The sequence below is a fragment of the Python bivittatus genome, unplaced genomic scaffold (assembly GCF_059951505.1).
Source record: "Python bivittatus isolate LINGU-HERP-01145 unplaced genomic scaffold, Pbiv_v1 ctg000480_np1212, whole genome shotgun sequence".
NCBI lineage: Eukaryota > Metazoa > Chordata > Lepidosauria > Squamata > Pythonidae > Python > Python bivittatus.
In genome coordinates, this window is record NW_028277075.1 from 107,146,872 (window position 1) to 107,169,248 (window position 22,377).

The window sequence follows — 22,377 nt, forward strand, 5'->3', positions numbered from 1 at the left end:
TTAAACTCAATTCCATTCTTCTTATTAAAATAATTGACTTATCTCTCCAGTCACCTTGCTTGTTGCTATCATTAGGCGCCTTGCTTGTTGCTATCATTAGGGCAGTGTTTCTCAACCTTGGCCACTTGAAGATGTGTGGACTTCAACTCTCAGAATTCTCCAGCCAGCATGGCTGGCTGGGGAATTCTAGGAGTTGAAGTCCACACATCTTCAAGTGGCCAAGGTTGAGAAATACCGCATTAGGGAGAGTGCTGGCTGCTTCATTTGTCATTCATATTTTGCATTTTTCAGCACTGGCTGTAGCCAGCTTAGAGAGGCACACTTGAAAAGTCCTAATCGCTTTTACTTGATGAAATGCAAGCTGCCTGTATCTCAAGGGAACAATATCATTAGGTAAATGAGGGCATAAATGACACTGAATTTGCACTTTTTTGTCTTTATGTTCCATGGACATTTAATAGAAAAAAAAGGAGGTGGGGAGGGAAGGAAGGGGAATTTGGATTCTTAAGATCATTAATGCTTCCAACCTTACTGATAACTCATTATACAGCAGGGAAATCTCTTGCTTCGAGTCATTTTTGAATGACTTCAGACTTCCTTAATAAATTATGGTATTTGCAGAATAATCTGTTTTTAAATCTTTTAAAGGTTTTCCAAGGTGAAGTGATTGCCTGAAATGCTTTAGGTCCACATTGCAAGGGCAACAGAAATAAACTACTAATAACCTCTGAAGAAGAACTTGTTTTTACCAAGATTAGCAGGAAGAGAGCAGTTACCTCCTCTTTTTCCTATATGATAGAATTGGGATGGTGAGCCAAGATATGAACCCAGATGGGAACTAGAAGTTTTTGGTAGATATTTTCCACCCAGGTCCAATTATCAGTCAACCAAGTGGAGGAGAGGCAGCAAGACCTGCCCAACTGACAGTGCTTGCTTAAGCCATGGTTCGTTCCTAGTGTTAAGCTCACCACCGTTTGAGGACATGACACATTTGCTCCTCTTAAGAAATGCTCCCTTCCTCTGGATAGTTATGCAGGAAAAATCCTAATGAAGGATCTTCCATATTCAGCAGTAATCTCTCAGGTTACTAAGTGCTGAAGGCAAAAACAGAGAAAGATTATCACTACTGTGTCCTCCTTCTAAGCTTCCAGAAGCATCTTTGGCCACTCAAGAACAGAATGGGTGAAATGGACCTTTGGTCTGATCCAGCAAGAACAGGACAGAGAGAGAAAGAATCTGCCACATAGGTATGGGATGATGTATTAAAAGAGCTGCCTTGGGACAGAGGGTTGGAAATGCATGATCCAGGTCTCCTAATATAACAGTCTCTAAAGTTCAGCTTCTTTTCAAAGACTTTGTGGAAAAGAAACTTTTGAAAAGGATAGCAAACCAAGGATATATTTTTACATCCTTAGAGAGGCCATGGTACATTTTTTTCAAAAATGTTGATTGCCATGTGGTAGCCCTCTTTATATACATTGTGAAAATAGGACTTCTCTGTTCCTTTCATGAGCATAATGGGGAAACTCCTTTATGTGAGCACAGCATTTTCTTTTGTGCAAGAGAAAGGAGTTCCCACATGTATAACACTCTGGTTTACTCTCTAATTTGTATTGGACCAACGATCTTGCTTTTAAACTTCAGAGGATGGTAAGTGGGCCATCTAATGGGACCAGAAAAGTTCTGTGATGGTTTTATAAAAGTAGGAGATGGCCCTGATCTTCAGGGTTGCTGACCAGTATTGTAAAGTGTGAAGACCAAGGGGGCTCTTCTAGGGACTGGGAGGCAGCAATGGAGGGTTTTCATAATGTGTCTAATATTTTAAAGGGACCCTGATTTTGGTTACACCTAAGATTGCTTCCTCATTAGTGAGTTTCTTAAATTTGTACGGTCTCCTTCTACCTGAGGAATGGAATAGCACTCACCCTGGTCCAGCTTGGACTCTACTGAAGCTCCAGTGTTAACTATATAATTATTACTGCTGGAGTTGGGGTAGGAATGGAACATTCCAACTGAGGTAGATTAAATCCTCAGTTATGCAGGTCTCTGGTTTTGGAGTGTGGTCTCAAGCATTTCTTAGACAAAGGCCTACAAATAGATCTGGTGAAATGTTCCCATATAAATCCAAATCTGGAAGGTGGCAAGATTATAATGCTTTGTAATGAGGTACTATTTTACTTCAAAAGTTTGCCTTTCAAAACTCTGTTAATTTGAGGTCTGGTGGAGAAAATAAAAATATCATTCTTGTGCCTGTTGAAAAATGCAGGAGAATTCTTGCCCATGGCTTTGAATCATTGTCAGAAAAGATCAGTCTCTCTAAGACACAAAAAAAGCAAACATAACCTTTGGACTGGAAATCACTTTTCATCATTCTCCAGGTTTGGTCATATGTATTGCTGCAGCAGCAATATGATAGTCAGAATGTGGCATAATAAATGTGAACATGAGATGTCATCAGAGAGGAGTGCTTATTTGCCCTTCTAAAGGATTTCCTGACTATTGTATAAATAGCTACTCCCCAAACATTTCATAGTAAGTACGGTAGCTAAAAGGGGTATTCAGTATAGGATGCTACTATATCAGTATATGTCACTCCCAGGACTGTTACTGGCTTGGAATGTGGGAATTAACAGATGAACAAATAAACAGTGACAAAATATTCTTGCTCTTTGCCTAGAAAGATCATCTTTGGCATCAGCCTTACTTAGTCTGATGTTTTTCAGATGTGTTGGACTAACTCCCATAATCCCAGCCAGCATGGCATTTTGACTATGTGAGTTGAAGTCTAGCAGATCTGACGGACATCAGATTGGAAAAGATTGTTCAGTCACTAAAGCTACAGAAAGATATATCCAAGATACTGTATATCCAAAAATATGGCTCAACTACTTCCATGAGAGAAAGATCTACTGTCTTTCTTCAGAGCTAGATTTACTGCAAGTAAAATCTGTTTTCTAATGTTTAAGCCATAAGGTATGTTCCTTTCATTTTAAATAATCAGATATTGTTTTATATCAAGCCTTAAAACCCATAAACCCTTTAAAATAAATAATATGCTTATTCCACATTTACAGGACAATCTATAATTTTTTTTAGAAATAAGACTCACTGTGTTCAAAAGCACTTACTTCTAGTGGATGTGCATAGGGATGAAGTCTTCAATTTACATTAAAATGTTTTAATATAATTGTCCTGGCACAAATACTAGAAGAGATTTTCCTTCAGACATATGACTTTTACAGCAAGAGACTTCATTCTCCACATTATTTTCAATGGAAGTTAGGTATGACTTAAGTTTGAATGAATTGTGTTTTGTTTTTGGAGTAGGATGTTGAAAGATTTCTTTTCTACCTCCTGCTAAGAGCAGTTCCTGACATCTATAGATCACAAGGAGAATGAGACCAGTGTTAGTAGCAGGCAAGCGCTGTCATGTGAAATGTAGGTCTGGGTATGCCTCTCATGGACAGTTCACTATCGAAGCAGCCACTGAAACAATAATGTAATCTGTTCATATGATGAATACGTATTTTGTGATCAATCATTTTATATGGACATGGATAAATTCTGCATTAAAGTCATGAAATAGATACAAAATGTAGTTTTAAAAATGGCATTCATCATTTGGAGACATCTAGCACTGGTCCTGTGACTCTGCCAAATGCTACTTGGATTGCAGCTAATCCAGAAGAATCAGAATGGGCAGTAGGCGATTAAACACTGCCCCGAAGCAGCAACTGTGGGATATTCCCATTCTGATATGAACTGGTGTTAGGCGGCAAAACTTCCCTAGCTATCCAGAGATCATTTTGCATATGTTTGGACTGGTGCAACCTGAAGACACAATGCAACACATTTTTAAAGGATTTTGTATATACAAGTAGGGTTGGCTCTCATTTGAAAAGTTGCTATAAACATACACAATCAGTCAACCCAAATGGGAGGGCTCTTAAGTTTTCTTTTCATAAAAGGGCCAAGGAGCAAAAAGTGCTGTTACTGATGCTTGACACATTCTTGAACAGTTGTGACAGAATTATTTCTATATCAACCACCTTTAAATAAAATACAGGATGTTTCAGAGCTACTTCTCCTTTCTAATTTATTGTCTAGATTAGGCTTTACCCGCATGAGTACTCTCCAACTCCAGAATGCCACGCCATGCTGGGGAATTCTGGGAATTAAACAGTCATACATTTGTAAGGCACCAAAGGTGGACAAAACCTATATATAGGACTAAATGAAGTGGCATGGGGTGGAGGAAGCTTCCTACATTGTAAGCACCCTGCTATACTTATCTGCCCAAATTTATTAAGACTTATTTTTTCCTATTGATAAACATTAAGAAATGAATGCCTTCTGAGCTCACAATTTCTACTGAACAACGTTGCTGACAAATGTATAGAATGAGTTGTTCCTTTCCTTCTCTTCCCTATTTCCTCTTAATGGATATAAATATGGATGGATGAACTGATAGCTATTATCTTTACGTAGCTGTAATTTACTTTTCTAGGTCACCCTCGCTTTTTCAACCAGCTTTCTACAGGGCTTGATATCATTGGCTTGGCTGGGGAATGGCTGACATCTACAGCTAATACCAACATGTAAGCACCTTCTTGCTTTTCCTTCTGTTGACCAGAATTCAGATTCAAATCTGAGGGGATCCTTCAAACTTATGCCTGTGTGAACTTTACAAAGGATAAAACAAGAAGAAAAAGACAGGGAAATTGGCTTCCTTAGCTCTCTTCACTTGTTTTCACTTGGGTCCAAACTCCTCTCTTAATGGCAGAAAGGATAATTAAGTGTGCTTAGATGGATTAATTACAGGTTATAGTACAACTGTAGCTAGGACATATTGAAAACATTAAGGCACTTCTGGGGTTATGCTGTCCTATGGTGTTTATGGGGGAAGTTTATGGGTCTATGTGTGAGAGAAAAGGAGAACCAATAGAGCAGATGTTTTTTGTCAAGGCCAGATCCTGCCCCTTCCCCATCTCATCAGGCATGGCTGGCAGATCTGCCGGCCAAGGAGCATGGCAGCCATTGATCTTGAAATCAGGCTAATTAAAACAAAGACCACAGTTTCCAGATTTGGTTTGAACTTTTGTCTGTTGTCATAGAAGAAACTTGTAAGATGCAAAATGGAAAAAGAACATACCCATCGGAAGCATTAAAAGAGGGTAAACAGGGACTGGAATCAAGCTGGTGGAAGACACCTGTAGCTAGCATAACGTTTCCTATGAAATGATGTTGATACTGCCTTTATTAATATTACGAAGTGGAAAAAGAGAAAATGAAATTCCCGGTAATCAAATTGGCCTTTGACAAAACTATCTGCCCTCCTGTTCACTATGAACATGATGCGGAACAATGTGAGATGGGAACTGTGCACTGATTTGCATGACCTTTAGAAAGAATGATAGGGCTCCAAACATTCAGCTCAGTCAAAGGTGAGTTTAGAGTCTTGTTAGATTTGTACTTGTCTCTGTATGTCTATGCATGTTATGATAGCTGCATTCCTAAGCAGTTGAATGCAACAAGATGGAAAACTTGTTTGTTACAAGATGGCGGCATGTCACTTGCAAACCGAAAAGGAAATATTCTGTCACCTGCCTAATTTTCCACTAAGTAGGTTCCATTGAGCAGGGATGGGTATTTTAGCTTGGTAAATTGCCACATATGTTCTTCTGTTGAATTTTGCAAGATATTTGACCTGAGACTTCCTCATCAGCTTTAGTATAGTCTGTATATTATTTCTTGCACCTTTGATTTTTCCATTCAATGCTACTATTCAAAGCAACAAAGTGACATATTTTTAATTAAACTGATTTATGCTCTACAGTATCCTAGAAAGCATACAGTCCAAAGTTATTAAAATTTACATCCCATGGAATTCAGTGTGATGACAGAGTGTTTTTATCATTATTCTCCACCGAAATATATGTCTAATTATTTATTAGATTTATTACTGTGCTTCATTCAGGAGCTCAAGGTGGTACATAGTCCTCCCTCCTATTTTTTCCCACAACCACAACCCAATCCTGTATGGCACGGCACTCTCAGAGAGTGACAGGATCAAAGGAAATGCTTTCACCAACCTTCCATGGTTGAGGGTAGACTAGAACGTGAGTGCCCTTACCCCTAGTCGAACAATTTAGCCCTCTATTAAAGAATTTTGTCTTCAGGCTCTTCCACATGGCCAAGGCCAAGTGTTATCCACCCACCGCTGACCTATCAGAAAACCGAATCAACATGACATTTCTTGTTTCCATTGCCAATTCCTCTCCTGCCAAAGCCATGCTGACAGCGACTGGTACCATCCTCACTGCATCCGGGAAACGTGGAGGAAAGGGATTTTCCCCCTCCTTCCACTAAATGTCACCAGGAGGGAAGAAAACACCACCAGTCACTCTCCTTATGGAAGGATGGGGCTTGCTGACTTCTGACGGATATCTAGACCAGTGAGTTTATCACTTGTCAAAGATTGCTCCGAGGTGTATAAAAATAGCCTTGCTGAGCAGCTGACAGACATTTGGTGGAGTTTGCAGTGCAGCAGTATGGACATTCCTGCTGCATCACCCAACCCACTTTCTGTCACTGCTCCTGTGGCATTGTTATAGATAGGCTTAGAGCTCTTTTGGAAGATTGCTAGATCCAGGTGTAAGCACAGCCATTCTGAGCAGCTGACAGTAGTATGGTGGGGTTTGGCCACAGAGTAGGAAAGAAATTCCTGATGCACCATGCCATCTCTAACGAGCTCTGCCTGTTAGATACTTACATGTGACATCATGACACAAGTACTAACAGGAAGACTTTGCATTGCAGTGTATATTTTATCACTTGTAAATCCTTACCCCTACTCCAGGTTCCCCAGGCATTAATTAATTTATTTAACAATTATTCACATACCCTGATGCTGGGTACTACATATTGTAGCACTTAAGCAGACATATGTTTGTGTACTCTAGCAAAAAAGTCAATGTAGATAATATTGGCAAGGTATCCTTCTGGATACCGCAATATCTTGCCATTTTGTGCCTCTGTTCATTTTTAATTTGCTCCTTGAATGCACTATGTGCAAATTTCCATGACCTTTTGCACATAGAAAAGGCCACCTGATCCTAGGAGGGAATTTCAGGATCCAGCCCATTACTAAACAAGTTCAACATTCTACTACTGCCTTTTAGAAACACGATACACTAAGCAGATATAATAGGATGGACAAGACATGTTTGTCCTTTGAAACGATGTTTGTTCCCTTGATAAGTTTCATTTGCTTTTTGCTGGAAGCTTCATTCCTTTGTGAAAAGGCTTGGTTTCAGATGAGAGTCGTTCCCCTTTGTGGTCCTGCATTTGATTCTTATTCCCTGTTGCCTGCAGTGACAGCAGCAACAGAACGAACCTTAGCAGACTGTTCTTGTGGCTACTATTTTCTTCCCGGATAAACATTACATAATTCCAGCATATGGTTGGAAAAAAAATCAGGGCAGGCTCAAGATAAAGGTGGGATAGGGCCCCCCACCTGTTGGAAGATACGGGGTTTCAACCAAGCCTGTCTCACACAAGCACAAAGGGAGGGGCGGCTCCGCTGCGGCCTAGCTTTGCTGCCTTGTGTGGGCGGGGCTTGGAGCCCGCCTTTTTTCCAGTTTCCCTCATTTTCTTCTCTTCTCCTCGTGGCTCTCCGCGAGGTAGGAATGAGTCCTCTCTCCTCCTCATGGTTTTTGTAATAACATTTCACAACCCCAACACCGCCATCCCTGCCATAGCAGGCAAGTTCAGAGGTCCCATAAGGGGTTGTGTGGAGTCTGCCACTCCTTCCTCCAACGGTTTGGGGCCTGTCGTTGTTACTTGCAGCATCTGCCCCCTAAGGCCAGCCCCATCCATGTCACCATCATCCAAGAAATAAAAATGGCAGCTCTTACTGGCAACTACGTTCTACCTTGCTCCCCCCTTCCTCCAGAACATCTCCAAACAATGCCAAGGTTGAGATGGGCTGGGAAAATGACCAGGAACAGCCATCAAATGCACTTCCTTGTCAATGCTAGTGAAATAAAATTCTGCACCCCCCCCATCCCCCCAAAGAAGAAGGGATCTTACTTGGATGTCTCCTTGATACCTGCTGTTTTCTCCCTTGGGCTTCTTTTGTCGTAGCAAAAAGTTTGCAGGGCTTTCTGGGAAAGTTAAAAAGGTGGCCCCTGGGAGGAGCTGCTGATGTCTGCTCTGCTTCTGCAGTAACTGTAGAGAATGGGAAAAGAAAAAAGAAAAACCATCCAAAGGGGAGAATGACCCCTAAGTAAATGAATTGCTAAGAGAGTAGAATAATGCTAGATATTGTTGAATGAAACACAAAATATGCAGGATTTTCAACTTTGTTTTCCAAGCCTTATATCTTACTCTGTCCTAGCATTGTGTCACTCAGTGTTTCTCAACCTTGGCAACTTTAAGATGAGTGGGCTTCAACTCCCAGAATTCCCCAGCTGGCTGGCTGGGGAATTCTGGGAGTTGAAGTCCACTCATCTTCAAGTTACCAAGGCTGAGAAACACTGGTGTCACTTAAGGTAGTTGCCCACACAGAATACTGAAAGTCCTGCCCTGCCTCTGGAGCTTGCAGACTCAGGAGGGCCACCTTGCTGGAGTTTCATCAGGATTTGTTCAGCATGTTTCTCTCTATCCTTTTCACGTTCTGTTGCTGACTTAAAACTGGTGACAATTTAAATCCTAGACTGTGCTCCAGCACTATGTTGCTTTTATTGCTTTATTGCTGCAATTGTTGCTCACTCTGTGGTAAGCAGAAGGAATGGAATTAATTGATTCATTATTGGACATTAAATCAGGTCCACTGCATGAATACTGTAGGAATGCATAACATTCCGCATAACATGGAGGAGACCTATCAAATCATTTGTACAGAAAGTTGTGGTGGGTCACAGGGCCTCCGTTGGTGTACATTCAGAATGAGTTGTATCCATAGGTTCATGCACAGTACAGGCATTCCTCTTTGGTGGTTTTTTTTGGTTTACATTCTGGATGCAAGGAAGAGTTGGACATGGTCTCTTCCGACATTATGATCCTTGAAGTTTGGCAGGTCTTCCCAATGGAGCATACTGTTTTAATTGTTGAGGCATAGACATCTATTGTCTTGTTGTACTAGTTGACAGGACTTGACTTCACGGCAATCCACTATATTTGCTGTCTTTGTTACCCAGAGTGGAAGAATTATATTATGACAATTAGCTTCTCTTTGGTTTGTTTCCAGTATAGTTTAGGTGAGACGTAATAGCTTTTTTGCTGCAACCTTAATGAAAGAAAACTTTCCACTTGGTAGCAAAGTGATTCTTCTTTAGCCTTTTCTTGATCCTCAAAGAGAACAAAATGGCTTATGTGGGAATTTTAGTACATGGGGGAAAATAGACGATATATTAAACGATAAGCTATGGGTTTGGTTTGCATTAAATGGACAAAGCAGTGAATTGCCCTCTTGTTATCTGTAATTGGTAATTAGAATATCACCCTTTTTAATTACTGTTGAGAGGTATTGATAGTGAGGTATTTCTAACTAGTTCTCTTTGGAGACTCTAAGCCAAATACATCCCTGTAAACTATGGCATTTTTTTAAAAGCTCAAGATTGGTATTTCTAGTGTTCTTTCAGAGTAGCCTTCTGATGATGTTAGGATGCTGTTTTCATACGTTTCTGCTTTAGGTAATAATATGTTTGGGAAATAGAAAGCCAGCATTTTGCCAATTAAAAATCTTTTTTGTCTGTTATTTCCTGGGACTAAGTAGCAATGTGGTGGTAATTGCTGTTACTCAGTGATGCACTCTTAGGGTATACTGACACTTGCTGTTTAAGATGCTCCTGTCCTAGGCTCATGCCAGTTTGAGTCTAAGCAGACTTAAGAAAATCCTGTCTGGGCTACGGCTCTTTGGCAATGCCTTGTGCAAGGTATTCATTCTTGACAGCAGAATAACATGTCCTGCCTTTGGACAATTCCCCACCTGCTGGGCCCTCCCACCTCTCTGGGAGGTTATACACAAAGTTAAATTGAATAGCTTTTTAAAAATGTTTTTCTTACTGACCTGTTTCTTTCTAATGTCTTTGAGAGCTACTTTACCATGAAAGGCTATAACTCTTGCTTGCAAACAGAAGGCAGCTGGCTTGAAACCCAGTAGTAACTTTTTAAAATTAATATTTTTATTTTCTTGAACTTCCTATTTTTCCCTGTACTTAAAAAAAAACCCCAAAACATTTTACTATTTTACCAGTTGCCTGAGGTTTTAGCCCTAGTTCTCAAATGGCTTGGCTAGTTGGAATTAGAATGTTTTAAAAGCCCAAGGAAAAGTAGGAAGCTCAAGGAAAGAGAAATAGTAATTAAAAGGAATTCTGCCAGGTTTCAAATAAGCAACTTTCTATTTGCAAGAAAAGAGTTATAGCAATTGTGCTATTGCAGCACTCACAGAAAGAGTATGTCTAAAAGAAATTATAGTCTATAGTAAGCATGAATTCAGTTGAAGGGGCATTCCTTCCTCTGCAAAACAGCAAATGAACTCCTGAGGTTAGCCTGCAACAGACTGAAGCACAGTATCCCAAATAGATAGGACCATTTAAGGCAACATAATATGGAAACATGTATTTTGGAACTGGAACACAAAAACGTGCCCTGATGTTGCTTTGAGGGTGAATGGAGCCATTCAGAAACAATTGCCTACCCATTCTGGAGACATGCAAGCAGGCAATGCAGATAAGCCCTTTGGATACAATCACTAAGGTAAGGAAGAATCTGCAGGGAAAAAAAGTGTTACTACTATTGAATACTTCTTTTCTTCCCCAGTAATTTATCTAAAGAGAACCACTAGCACCAGGAAAACCCAGGTTCATATTCAGCCATGAAAACTCACTGGCTGACTTTGGGCCAGTCACATATTCTCAGCTCCACTATGTCCCAAGGTTGTTGTGGGGACAGTGGGAGGCGGATGTGCTGCCTTCAGCTCTTGAACAAAAAAAGGTGAGATATAAATAACAAGTAAATATCCCACAGGATTACAGGCTGGTATAATATACTATTCTTAGTTTAAATCTTACACTGCCACGAACTGACCAGCTAGCCTCTCATTCATAGCTCTCCCACCTACAATCTGGGAGTGCTAATAGTGGCTCACTTTGTTAGCAAAATTTGAGAGTTCTTGATTCTCCCAATTAGGATTCAGTCCAGCAGAAGATCAGACACGAAAACACCAGCTGAGATTTTAAAGTTTTATTGAAAGCAAGCCAATAGAGTCAGCTGGGGTCTCCCCTTAAGGCAGAGAAGCACCCCGATTACACTCAAAGAAGATTTTATACACGTTTCTTACAGAGATACAGCAATTAACAAATTGATCGGCTAAAATTGGCATAAATTTGGGATCCTCCTTATTACTGGGGGAAACTTATCTCCCCAATGATCCATTGGTTGCCAGTCAAAGTTCAGGGCACCCCCTTTGATCTTCTGATATTTATTGTTTCATGGAATGCAGAGGCATCACCAGAGCAGCTGAAGGGTGTTCTGAAGGCTATCAGATTGGGGTCAGTTCCTCCCATATCTTTATGGCCTCGACACTTAAGGAGACAGGATGTCTGCCCAATGTCTTTCAACAATAACAGAAATGAGAGAAATGTGTGAAGGTTCATGAACATTAGTTTCCTTGTCATCCCTTGACTCCCCAAATGTAAGGAAAAAGATGAGAGAAACTAAGAGCCCTTTTTCATATGGTTTCAACTTTGCAGGATTGCTGATAATATCTGTGAAGCGCTTTGAATTTAGAAAGTTACATGAGTGCTAGGGATTACTGTACAGATGCTGAAAGCATCATAGGTTCAATTGGTGGCATTTTTCCCTTCCCCTATTTCTCTCTCCAAGGATAAGCTGGTGATGTCAGCTTCCATTAATTACTATAGACTATAATGGGCTAGAGAGGGACAAATAATCTGTTCTGATGTAATGCAATTATCTATATTCTTTTACATTCCTATTAAGATGGATGGACGGATGGATGGATGGAAAGACAGACAACAGACAGACAGACGGGGATTATCTTACCACCTTTTTGAATAAATAGATGTTATGGTTCCACAACTCTTCTCCTTTTTTCCTCTCCCTGAAATAGACTGTTATTCTATTTGTAATATGATTCTACACGTGTAAACCAGAAATAAGGCCCATTGAACTGAAGGCTTACTCCAAGTTTAGTATAGGAGTATAACTGGGGTCTCATAAGAGACTAACTTCAAAAGCAGCTACTGAAAGTTTATACATTTTCATATGTATTGTTGTGAGACATGTATTAGGTTTTATTTCATAAGTACATATTTTTTATGTATTTTGTTTATCCAGGTTTACGTATGAAATTGCACCTGTTTTTGTACTTATGGAGCAAATAACGCTTCGAAAAATGAGAGAGATTATTGGATGGTCCAATAAAGATGGAGATGGAATATTCTCACCTGGTAGGTTCCATCCCATTCTTTTTTTTAATATAATTTTTATTGAAGAAATTTTTAACAAGATAAAAGCAATACAAATATTAGAAAAGAAACAAAGAAAATCAAGAATAGCGAATAAGTAAGAAAGAAAATAGAAAAAGAAAGAAAAGAAAAGATGATAAAGAAGTGGCTTCTGATCTTTTTGACAGTGGTTATAAATGCATTTATAGTTTACCCTCTCTCCCTAAGGTTACATCATAATTTCCTTCTTCTATAAGCTACCCTTTCTAATCATCAAAACCATAAATCACAAGTTAATTTTTTTCTTTTTTCAGCAAAAAGTCCATAAGGGGTTTCCAGTCAGGTTCCATTCCATTCTTGACGACTTCTCTCTGGTACCCATGTGGTCAGCAATGCTGCAAAACCCAGGCAGCAGCTGAACATAAGCAGATAGTCTGCATGCTCTTAGAGTTATATGTACTGAACAGCAAGGGTCCACTGGAAAAGTTACTGGGCCAGACTATCTACAAGGACTTTTCTTAGAGAATGTATTTTTTTTAAAAAAAACCTGTGGTTGAAATTGTGGTTGCACCACAGTTAAGAGCAGTGCTTGCTACAGGTTTAGAGGAACCCTGGAGCAAGATGTCCTCAACGAGCCTGTTTTCCTGAGTGGACCCTCTCCTCCTTCCTTTCCCAACCACCCCGTGTCCACTTGCTTTCTCCCCATCCCCACTCCCTCTCCCTCAGAGGCAGATGGTGAAGTGAGTGAGGGACACAATCCTCCTTTTCCCCTTTTTTTCATAAAGGGGAGATGACCTCAGCAAAGAAAAAGAGGTTCAGGCCGGGAGTTTCTGAGGATTGGTAGCTGAATCCTTTTGTGGTGGACTTTGGCAAGCTCTCAGTAATAACCCCCCACACTAGTGCTGGATGGCTTCTAGATCCATGTAACACATGATGGGAAACTGAGAGTTCTATGGGAGCCAAATTTATCTGTGTTTCAGATAGTTATTAAACAATACAAGGTGTTCCCAGACTGAGCATATTGAGAATTCAGACTCTCAGTGCTGGTGTTGATCTCAAGAAACATATAAAAGAAATATTTTCTCTTTTACTTTTGATGCCTTCTACTCAAATGGCTACCTTCAGATAAATGCTCAGGCTGTCTCCACTAAAAGCCCAATCAGCCATTGCTTCCATAATCAAATATATTCCCTATGTTTAAGCCTTATGATAACCTATTTCTTTGAATCAGTGAACCCAAATGTCACATTGTACTGTATCAGATGCAGAGACAGTCCTGCAATCTCTGTCAAAGAAAAGCATACTTAACAATTTTTGGTAAAATAAAATAAATTTTTTAAAAAACCAACGTGAATTTCTGAGTTGTGCTCAGAAATGATTTTTTTGTACCTACAATGTTCTCGCTAAATAATATTTCTCTGACACACTGAATGTTATGTGCCTAGTAATCTATACCACAAACATTCCTGTGAAATTTTCAATTTTTATTATTTTGTTCTGTCGAATGCAGAAAGTTGCTGTTAAGAAGGCTTCCCCAAACTGTGTTGGATTTCAGACTAAGAGTTCTCAGTCAATATGGCTAATGGCTTAAACATAATGGGCACTTATGAGCCATTCTGGCTGGGAATTTGGGGAATTGTTTTCCAACCTTTGGGGAAAATATTTAGTTTGGGTATAAATGCAACTCAGAAGTGTTGTGAATGAAATAACCTTTGTTAGATGCAATCCAGAAAGGATCTGGAAATCATAGTATTCAGATTAAGAAAATAGGTCTTCTTTTCCATTAGCAGTATTTCTTTCACTATGGGAGATAGTGAGTGGTCAGTAATGTTAAATGAAAAACTACAGAGGACCAAATATGCCTTTTTCCTTCAGTACATTTCTTTCTGAATTAAAATGTCACTTCTAACACAAACTCAGCGGTTGGCCTTAATCCCATCACTCAGCCATTGGGTCAGACCTGTCGTGTATTGTGGGATAAAGTCCTGCCCATCTTTACAGAGCTGTCAGGAGAATGACTGAAGTAATGAATCCAAAACGCTATCCACCCTTATCATGTGTTGGTGCCTTGGAACAGCTAAGCTGTGTGAAGATTGTTGTCCCTGAAGGAACTGTAGAAATGGCTTTCTGCAGAACTCTTCTACAGGCTAAACATAATCCCCATCATTAGAGGGGCAATGATGGGACAGAAAATGAAAGAAGGAAAGCCCATCCCTGAAGGGCCAGGCAGATCTTCCCAGCAACAAGTGAGAGGGGTGGCGTATATACATTTGAAAAATAAATGCATAAATAAAATCAGGATCTGCTTTGGAAGCCTTTTGCTAGAGGGATACTCCATGGCATCTGATCAAGTGAACTGTAGCTCACAAAAGCTTATGCTTTTTAACAAAAATTGGTTACTCGGAAAAGGTGCTATTAGACTCCTGATTTTTGGCTTCCCAGTTGGAGTCTCCAAATTACTTTCCCTCGGGCCAAGCAAAGGACATCCTGCTGTTTCATAACTTGCATAATTAAAGTTCTGACCCTCTTACTTGTATTAAATGGAACTAATATTATATATTGATTTGTGGAGACTGATTTTCCATGCATATAGTATTGCTTATTTTAATTATTGCAGTCCTCAATGTTAGCAAAGTTAAGTTTCCTAAGCTTTTCTGACACCATGGCATAAGGTAGTCTAAAAATACCATACTAAGTAAAACCTTAGTATGCTTCTCTTTTAACAGAAGTGCAACAATGTGCTCGTGCTTGCATGGACCCATGACTACATGCATCCAAAATAACACAAATCAACTGGGCCTAGTAGAATGTCTGGGTCTCAGTATTTAAGAAGAGATTTCAGGAAATGGTATCTTGTTCACCATTTCCTGAGGAGCGTTGATGACTTTTGAAGGATTTTTTGCAAACTGCCGTAAGAGGAAGTGATATTCATAAAACTGGAGATTTAGCATTCAGTAAAACAGAGTTGATTATCCTCAACCTTTACCTATTGGTTCATTGGATATTAATGCTTTCATGGCTACATTCACAACGTATTTCACGAATGCTGTTTATACCTGTGTCATAGTATCAGACTTCTTATTTTAACTTTTCTAATACTTTATTGTTGGGTACTCTCATTATAGGTGGCGCTATATCCAATATGTATAGCATCATGGCCGCCCGCTATAAATATTTCCCAGAAGTCAAAACCAAAGGCATGGCTGCAGTGCCTAAACTGGTCCTTTTTACTTCAGAACATGTGAGCTCAATCAGTTCAATTATCATTAATGTGATTACTGAATATTGTGATTATTGTCATCAGCCCTGTGCTGGAGAGACTATGTCTATCCTGTTTCATTTCCCTTCTTCCTCCTTAGCTTTTTGAAATCAAAGACAATCACAGCAAATGCACATTAATCGTCTGTTGATTGTTGTTACAGAGTCACTATTCAATAAAGAAAGCTGGAGCTGCACTTGGTTTTGGTACTGAAAATGTGATTTTGGTAAAGTGCAATGAAAGGTAAGATTTTTATGCATCTTTACCTGGGTGTCCTTGTGTTTATGTTCAGGATGGAACAGTGCTAAGGACATAATAACAAGATCAGTTAATGCCCTGCTATTGTGGCTTGTTTCATTTCTATTTAGTCTTTTTCTCGTTCTTCTTATGCAATAGATTTGGCTTTCACATTTCACTTTGATTGCAGGGGCAAAATAATACCTGCTGATCTAGAAGCCAAAATCCTGGATGCCAAACAAAAGGTATTTAAAAAAAAAAAAGAGGAAAAGAACTATTTAATTTTTGTATTTTGTTTAGAATGTAGTTCCAATCTGGACACAGTAGCACTTACTTCTAAATAAGTGTGTATCAACTTGCCTTCTTCACTCATCATATTCAGAGGCAGGTTAGCTATGAGAACAAACAAGCTAAACGGTATGAGTGGCCCTCTCCACATTCCACTTGTGCATTTCCACAAGGAGCTTATTCCAAGTTATTGCCTGTTAGAAGTCAAATTCTAGAAAGGATTCCCCTTGTCCTTCAGCAAAGGTCTCATGTTGTTCTTGAAATTTTGTTGCACACAATTGAAGATGATCAAACACATAATTCTTTTAACCAATTCACCCTATGAGAATATTGGTAAACTAAAATAAGTATTCTCATAGTAATGTTTTAGTAATGTCTCCTCCTTTGTACGTTTCATTCCTCTTTGAATGGATTCATGCAATGATCTTCTCTTACCCAATTGTCTCACTGTTACAGTTGTCTCATGGTGAGATTCACATGGAGGGCAACCTCTAAACAGTTCTAACTTCCATTAAGATTCATCACCAATTCCAGTTAAAAGAAAAAAGAAAAAAAAAGAGCAGCTGTATTTGTTATACGTACCAAACTCATCGTTAAGGTTACACTTTACTTCAGGAGTGCAAAAAGCATGGCCAGGGCTCACTTATGTCCTGCTAGCAACTTTTTGATGGGCCCTTGAACCATCTAGAGTCCCAGGCCTTCAGTATATCATGATGTGAAACCAAGTATGATCCCTACGCTGATAGAAGTTGTGCATACATTGGGAGTACACAAGTTTGGGTTGAGGGTCACATTTGAGTATCTGGATTGCACAGAAAGCATGAGGAATGTATATGTGGTAAAAGTAAAAAGCAGGGTCATCCAGAGTAAATCCCCACCCCCCATTTTTTTTAACTCATCTATTTTTTTCAGTTGATTCCTCCCCCACCATTGCACTTTCTTCCATCTTAACTACCCTTAAAATGGCTACATTTAATTTTCACATTCTTATAATAAATCAGTGGAGAGGAGCGAGGGCCATAAAAGAAGCTAGGGAGATGAGAGATTGTGTCATGTTGAGTACCAAGGCTTTGTACATTTTAATTTTAAGCAATTGCAGAAAGATCTTGTGTTCTGATAGAAGGATATCATGTATTACCTGAAAACATCTCTTCAGTGCTTGTAGTTATTTAACGTATTTCCAGAGCATTACTGCCTTTACAATTTATTGTTAATTATTAGGTATTTTTTGATCATCTGCTTTTGTGTTTTTTGGAGAAGCCAAAGAAAGAACATGCAACAATTAAAAAGAACTTGGGATCAATTATAGTTTAAGTCAATGTCAATTTCATTTGAAAATGTGTATTTCACAACAGAGCTTATTCTGTGTTTTTCCTTACAGGGGTATGTTCCCCTTTATGTGACTGCGACTGCTGGTACAACAGTTTATGGAGCCTTTGATCCTATTCAGGAGATAGCAGACATCTGTGAAAAGTATAATCTTTGGCTCCATGTGGATGTAAGTGACTAGAGCTGCATAATCCCAACCCACTTTGCCTGGAAATAAACCCCATTAAACTCAATGGCTATGTTTGCATGACATTCTTAACCAAGTCAGTTGAAGATCTAGTGTATTGTGCAAAGTTATACGCCAATCACTGCAAGGCTAGGATCATATCCAAACTACCCAGGGTTAACTGTTCTGCAACTTAAACTCCCCTGTCAACTCTCAGACATAGAGATGAGAGACTAGAACAGCTCTGCAAATAAGTCTGCTCCAGGCAATATTTTTTTTTCTTTTAACTTATTGTGGGTATATGTCATGGTTAAACACGGCAGTTGAGAGGAGGCTAAGCTTTCTATTGATCCTACCACATTAAAAAAACAACAATTATTGCCGACATTAAAAAAAAGCAAGAAATAGAAGCCTACCAATCACTGCAAAAAATGCTTTCTAAGGCAGTTGACCAGTATGACCAGGATAACTCTTCCTAGATTGTCTGCAGGATCATCATGTAAGTCATTCACCCATGGATCAGGCCAGATATGTCATGTAAATACAGCCAGTGGGATATGCTTTTGAGTAGTCATGCATAAGTTAGACTATTACTATGCAAATCATTACAAAGAAAACAGCATAAGTTCTATTAGCTCTGTGAATTATTGCATTGCTAAGATCATGGAAAATATGTCTACCATTCCTCCTTTAGAGAGAATTATTGCACTGAGTTTTCTGCTGAAATTAAGAATCTTTTAAAAATATTCAGATTTCCCAAGGTTTTTTTTTTCTCATCTTTTCCAGGCTGCCTGGGGAGGTGGGTTACTAATGTCCAGAAAGCATCGTCACAAGCTGAACGGTATAGAAAGGTACATAGTTTTAAATTCTGCAGAAAAAAAATGACATTTCACAAATATATTGGAATATGTATTCTCTCCCCCCCCACCATCAAGAATGGGAGGGAGTTCCCAGATGTTGTTGGACTTGAATTACAACTCCCAGTCTCCCCTCCCCTCTTAGCCATCTTGACAGTGCTGGAAAGTATAATTCGGCAACACCTGCTGTGAAAAATCTACAGTGTTTGTGAATATTGTCTTTAGTGGCATTTGTGAACCCTGAGTTTAGTGGGACATACCTACTTTAGAAAGATGGGCTGCAAAAATGTCTTTGACCTGCATTAGGTCATAATTAACTGGAATTATGTGGGGACCTACCTGGTGTGAAGCTGCTGCATTACTAAGACCAATATGTTGATAAATATATAATGAACACAATATGAGAAACTGCTATTGCATATAAAGTGGCAAAGCCTTGAAATAGTTTTATTTTGTGGGGGAAGCAATATGACAAGCTGCAGAAAGGGTGGAAAATTCATTTAGGGCAGCTGTTCCTTCAGGATTAATTTTGCTATTTAGGAGACAATAATGATAAGCTGATGGTGTAATGAATGCCAATTAATTACTGTCAGCTCTCTGCTGAGTAGTTAATACACTAACTTAATTCTTGAGGGAGCCCTCTTATGGACACAATTCTAATAGCAGTGTGGCAATTTTCATTCCCTGAAAGTATCAGCAGATCAAAGTGATATTTAATTTTTATTTCTTATTGAGATTCTGATAAGTTACAGTGTTGGTACATGTGTTTATTTCCTGGATTTTCAGTTCCCATATTTTCACCAGGAATCTTTTGCAAGCAATATATCCACTTCTAGAAATCAGTGGTTCCCTCTTGAAAACCTAGGGAATCACCTTTCTATTCTGCAGCTCCTCCAGATGACCAGGGTGGGGGGTGGAGCTTATCTATATCAACTATCTAGATTCATTCTTCTTAGCTCCTCCAGAATTACTAGAAGTGTTGACAAATAATCTCAAAGAGGGTCTAAGGTAACCTGAAAGAATGAAAGAATCTTTTGCTCTCTTCATAGATCAGGTATATTCCTTTGAAAAATAATCTGACCAGCAGTTAAAAGGCATAAGCTAAGTCTGAAAACTCCTAGTGTCAATTGACAGGTTGGGCTCAATAGATTAGTCACCCCCAATTTTTATTTGGCTACAAATGGCCATCTTTTGTTGTTGTTGTTGTTCATTTAGGATTGTTAAAAGGAGAAAGTAGGAGGAACAGGAGAAGACAGAAGACAGAAAGATAACTATGAGGAGGGGGGAAGAGAGAAAGACATGCTTGGATAAAAAAAAAATGTAGGCTGTGCTAAAATAGCTTCTGGCTCTGAGCCACTTGAAAATTACAGACTTTGTGCTGGACAGATATTGTTCTCCTGTTCCTGCCTTTAGTTTATCCAACCTTATCAGATGTGTTAATTATTATTGGGTTACTGACTTTTAATTAGTCCATTTGACCATGGTTGACATATTTTAGTTATGGTATAATCTTCACCATGGATGTGCAGGTTATCCTGATCTCACTGGTGCCAGAACTGCTCCTACCTGATGTAAGAGAATAAGAAATCACCACCTGCGATTCCATGGCTTCTAAGCACGTTCCTTTGTTTTGCAGAGCCAACTCAGTCACATGGAATCCGCACAAGATGATGGGAGTCCTGTTGCAGTGTTCTGCCGTTCTTCTTCGGGAAAAGGTTTGCTTCACAAATTGAATGCTCTCTCCCTCTTTTTCCTTTAAGGGCATAGCTACCATACATGAGCTGCAAGAATTCCTTTCCTGTTGGGAGACTCTTGAGTGTCAGTTACAGTGAGTGGAGTTAAGGTTCCTGGTAGACGTTTGTGTCCACAACCTTGAGGGCAGCCTAGTTAACCATAAAGATTCTAAAAAGATGAGTGTAGTTCCTCTATCCTTCATTCCTCTTTGCATTGCTTAGCTCTTGGGTCATTAACACTTGTACCAAGAAGTGTTCCCATACCACACGTGTGAATGAAATAGGATGCCATTGATATGTTCTCAGTACTGCAGACTTTGGGGTCAGAGTCAAATATCATATAGATAAATGACATGTGTGTTTCCCGATTGGATGTTTTATGCTGTGAGGTTTTCTGGGATTGACTGGAATCAGAATCTCTTTTTCTGCTAGAAGAAGCAGAGGGAGAAAATAGGGGTGCAGGATGGAGACTGTTGTCTCTGGGATTCAGAAAAATGAGAGGGTTTAACTGATCATGCCCATTTTAGAAGCCTAAGTGGACACATATGCAGTAACGTTTAATGCATGCAGCACTGCATTTATCTGTGACTTGATTTCATATATTCAGAAAATATGTTTTTGCAACAGGGTATACTTCAAGGTTGCAACCAGATGTGTGCAGGATATCTGTTTCAGCAAGATAAGCAATATGATATCACCTATGACACTGGAGATAAAGCAATACAATGTGGGCGCCATGTGGATATATTCAAATTCTGGTTGATGTGGAAAGCGAAGGTAAATGGTTAGCAACATGCAGAGCATTTTTATACAAATTTAACCAGAAATCAATTCCCATCTATTCAACAAGACTTTACCTTCTTAGACAACATAAATATATCATGGATTTAAATGGTGATATCTCCCAGATGAAAAAGCTCTAAGATGAGGGATGGGGGAGAGGAGAAAGCAGTTTTCTAAATATTTATCTAAGCCAAATCACTTCATGAAATTTGGAACCTAATTCCTATTCTGCCTACATTTTATGTACAGTGGCTTAATTCTATGTTTCCAGCCGTATCTGTTTTTAGGGCTTATGCAAAAGCCTAAAAAAAGGGACCATTTTAATAAGTAGCAGAATAGTGCTCTGCTTGCACAAGGGCCAAAGTACTTCTTCTGCATCATTTTTGAAATAAGCACAACTCTAAACTATATTATTAAAAATGAAGTTGTTCTATACATTCAACATTTTACAAATATTCCATACTTCACTGCTGTTCAGTTTTAGTTAGCAAACATAGTTTGAATCCAAATCTCAATGATTTACTCTCCAAACTCCAAGGGTGGCTGGGGAATTCTGGGAGCTGAAGTCCACACATCTGAAAGCTGCGAAGGTTGAGAAACACTGATGTAGAGGATGCAGGAAGAATATAAGATTGAATTAAATAACCCTTTTCTCCCCTCTTTTCAAAACAGGGTACAGTGGGATTTGAAAGTCAGATCAACAAATGTCTTGAATTGTCAGAATACCTTTATAATAAAATTAAAAACAGACATGAGTTTGAGATGGTTTTTGAAGGAGAGGTAAGTTGTAGACCACAAAACACTTTCAATTAAACTATGCATTTATGCAACAGAAAAATTTCCATGCAGCCCGGTTACTTTTATTTTATCTTTTTGATCTTTGGTGGACAGATGGAAGAATCTGAAATCAGTTGATATCAGTGAGGTACATAATGCTGAAATTCAATTGATTCATAACTCGTTTAAAACAAAAACAGGCTTTATCATTAAAGCCTTGAAATATATTTTGTTCCATTCTAACTGCCTGCTTACTATCTGTTACTTAAGTAAAGGAAAATATGTTGTTCAATGGGCTCAAATCCTAGCTGAAATGGCTAGGTAAAGGTGGTGATGGTGAATTGGAAAACACCTCTATTTGTTCTTGTACAAATTGTCTGGGTGTGAGTGATGTCCTAAGTGCTTTCTTGCACATTCACTCGCATTTTGCTTCATTTTCCTAAGCTTTGAAGGACAAAATGAGAAGGCACAGCAA

The 22,377-nt window shown here is 39.1% G+C and overlaps 1 protein-coding gene across 4 annotated transcripts in view; it reads left to right on the top strand.

Moving 5' to 3' along the window:
- GAD1 (glutamate decarboxylase 1) overlaps positions 1 to 22,377 on the top strand; it is a 54,312-nt gene that overhangs the window by 26,820 nt on the left and 5,115 nt on the right. For 2 of the 4 annotated variants that reach the window (XM_007437277.2, XM_088145197.1), the window contains 10 exons: positions 4,508 to 4,598; positions 12,364 to 12,476; positions 15,599 to 15,714; positions 15,896 to 15,975; positions 16,160 to 16,214; positions 17,639 to 17,755; positions 18,539 to 18,603; positions 20,246 to 20,324; positions 20,970 to 21,119; positions 21,798 to 21,905. In XM_007437277.2, coding sequence (XP_007437339.1) covers positions 4,508 to 4,598; positions 12,364 to 12,476; positions 15,599 to 15,714; positions 15,896 to 15,975; positions 16,160 to 16,214; positions 17,639 to 17,755; positions 18,539 to 18,603; positions 20,246 to 20,324; positions 20,970 to 21,119; positions 21,798 to 21,905 — 974 coding nt within the window. The remainder of the gene's footprint in view (positions 1 to 4,507; positions 4,599 to 12,363; positions 12,477 to 15,598; positions 15,715 to 15,895; positions 15,976 to 16,159; positions 16,215 to 17,638; positions 17,756 to 18,538; positions 18,604 to 20,245; positions 20,325 to 20,969; positions 21,120 to 21,797; positions 21,906 to 22,377) is intronic. The other 2 variants (XM_088145195.1, XM_088145196.1) reach the window with 2 other exon arrangements.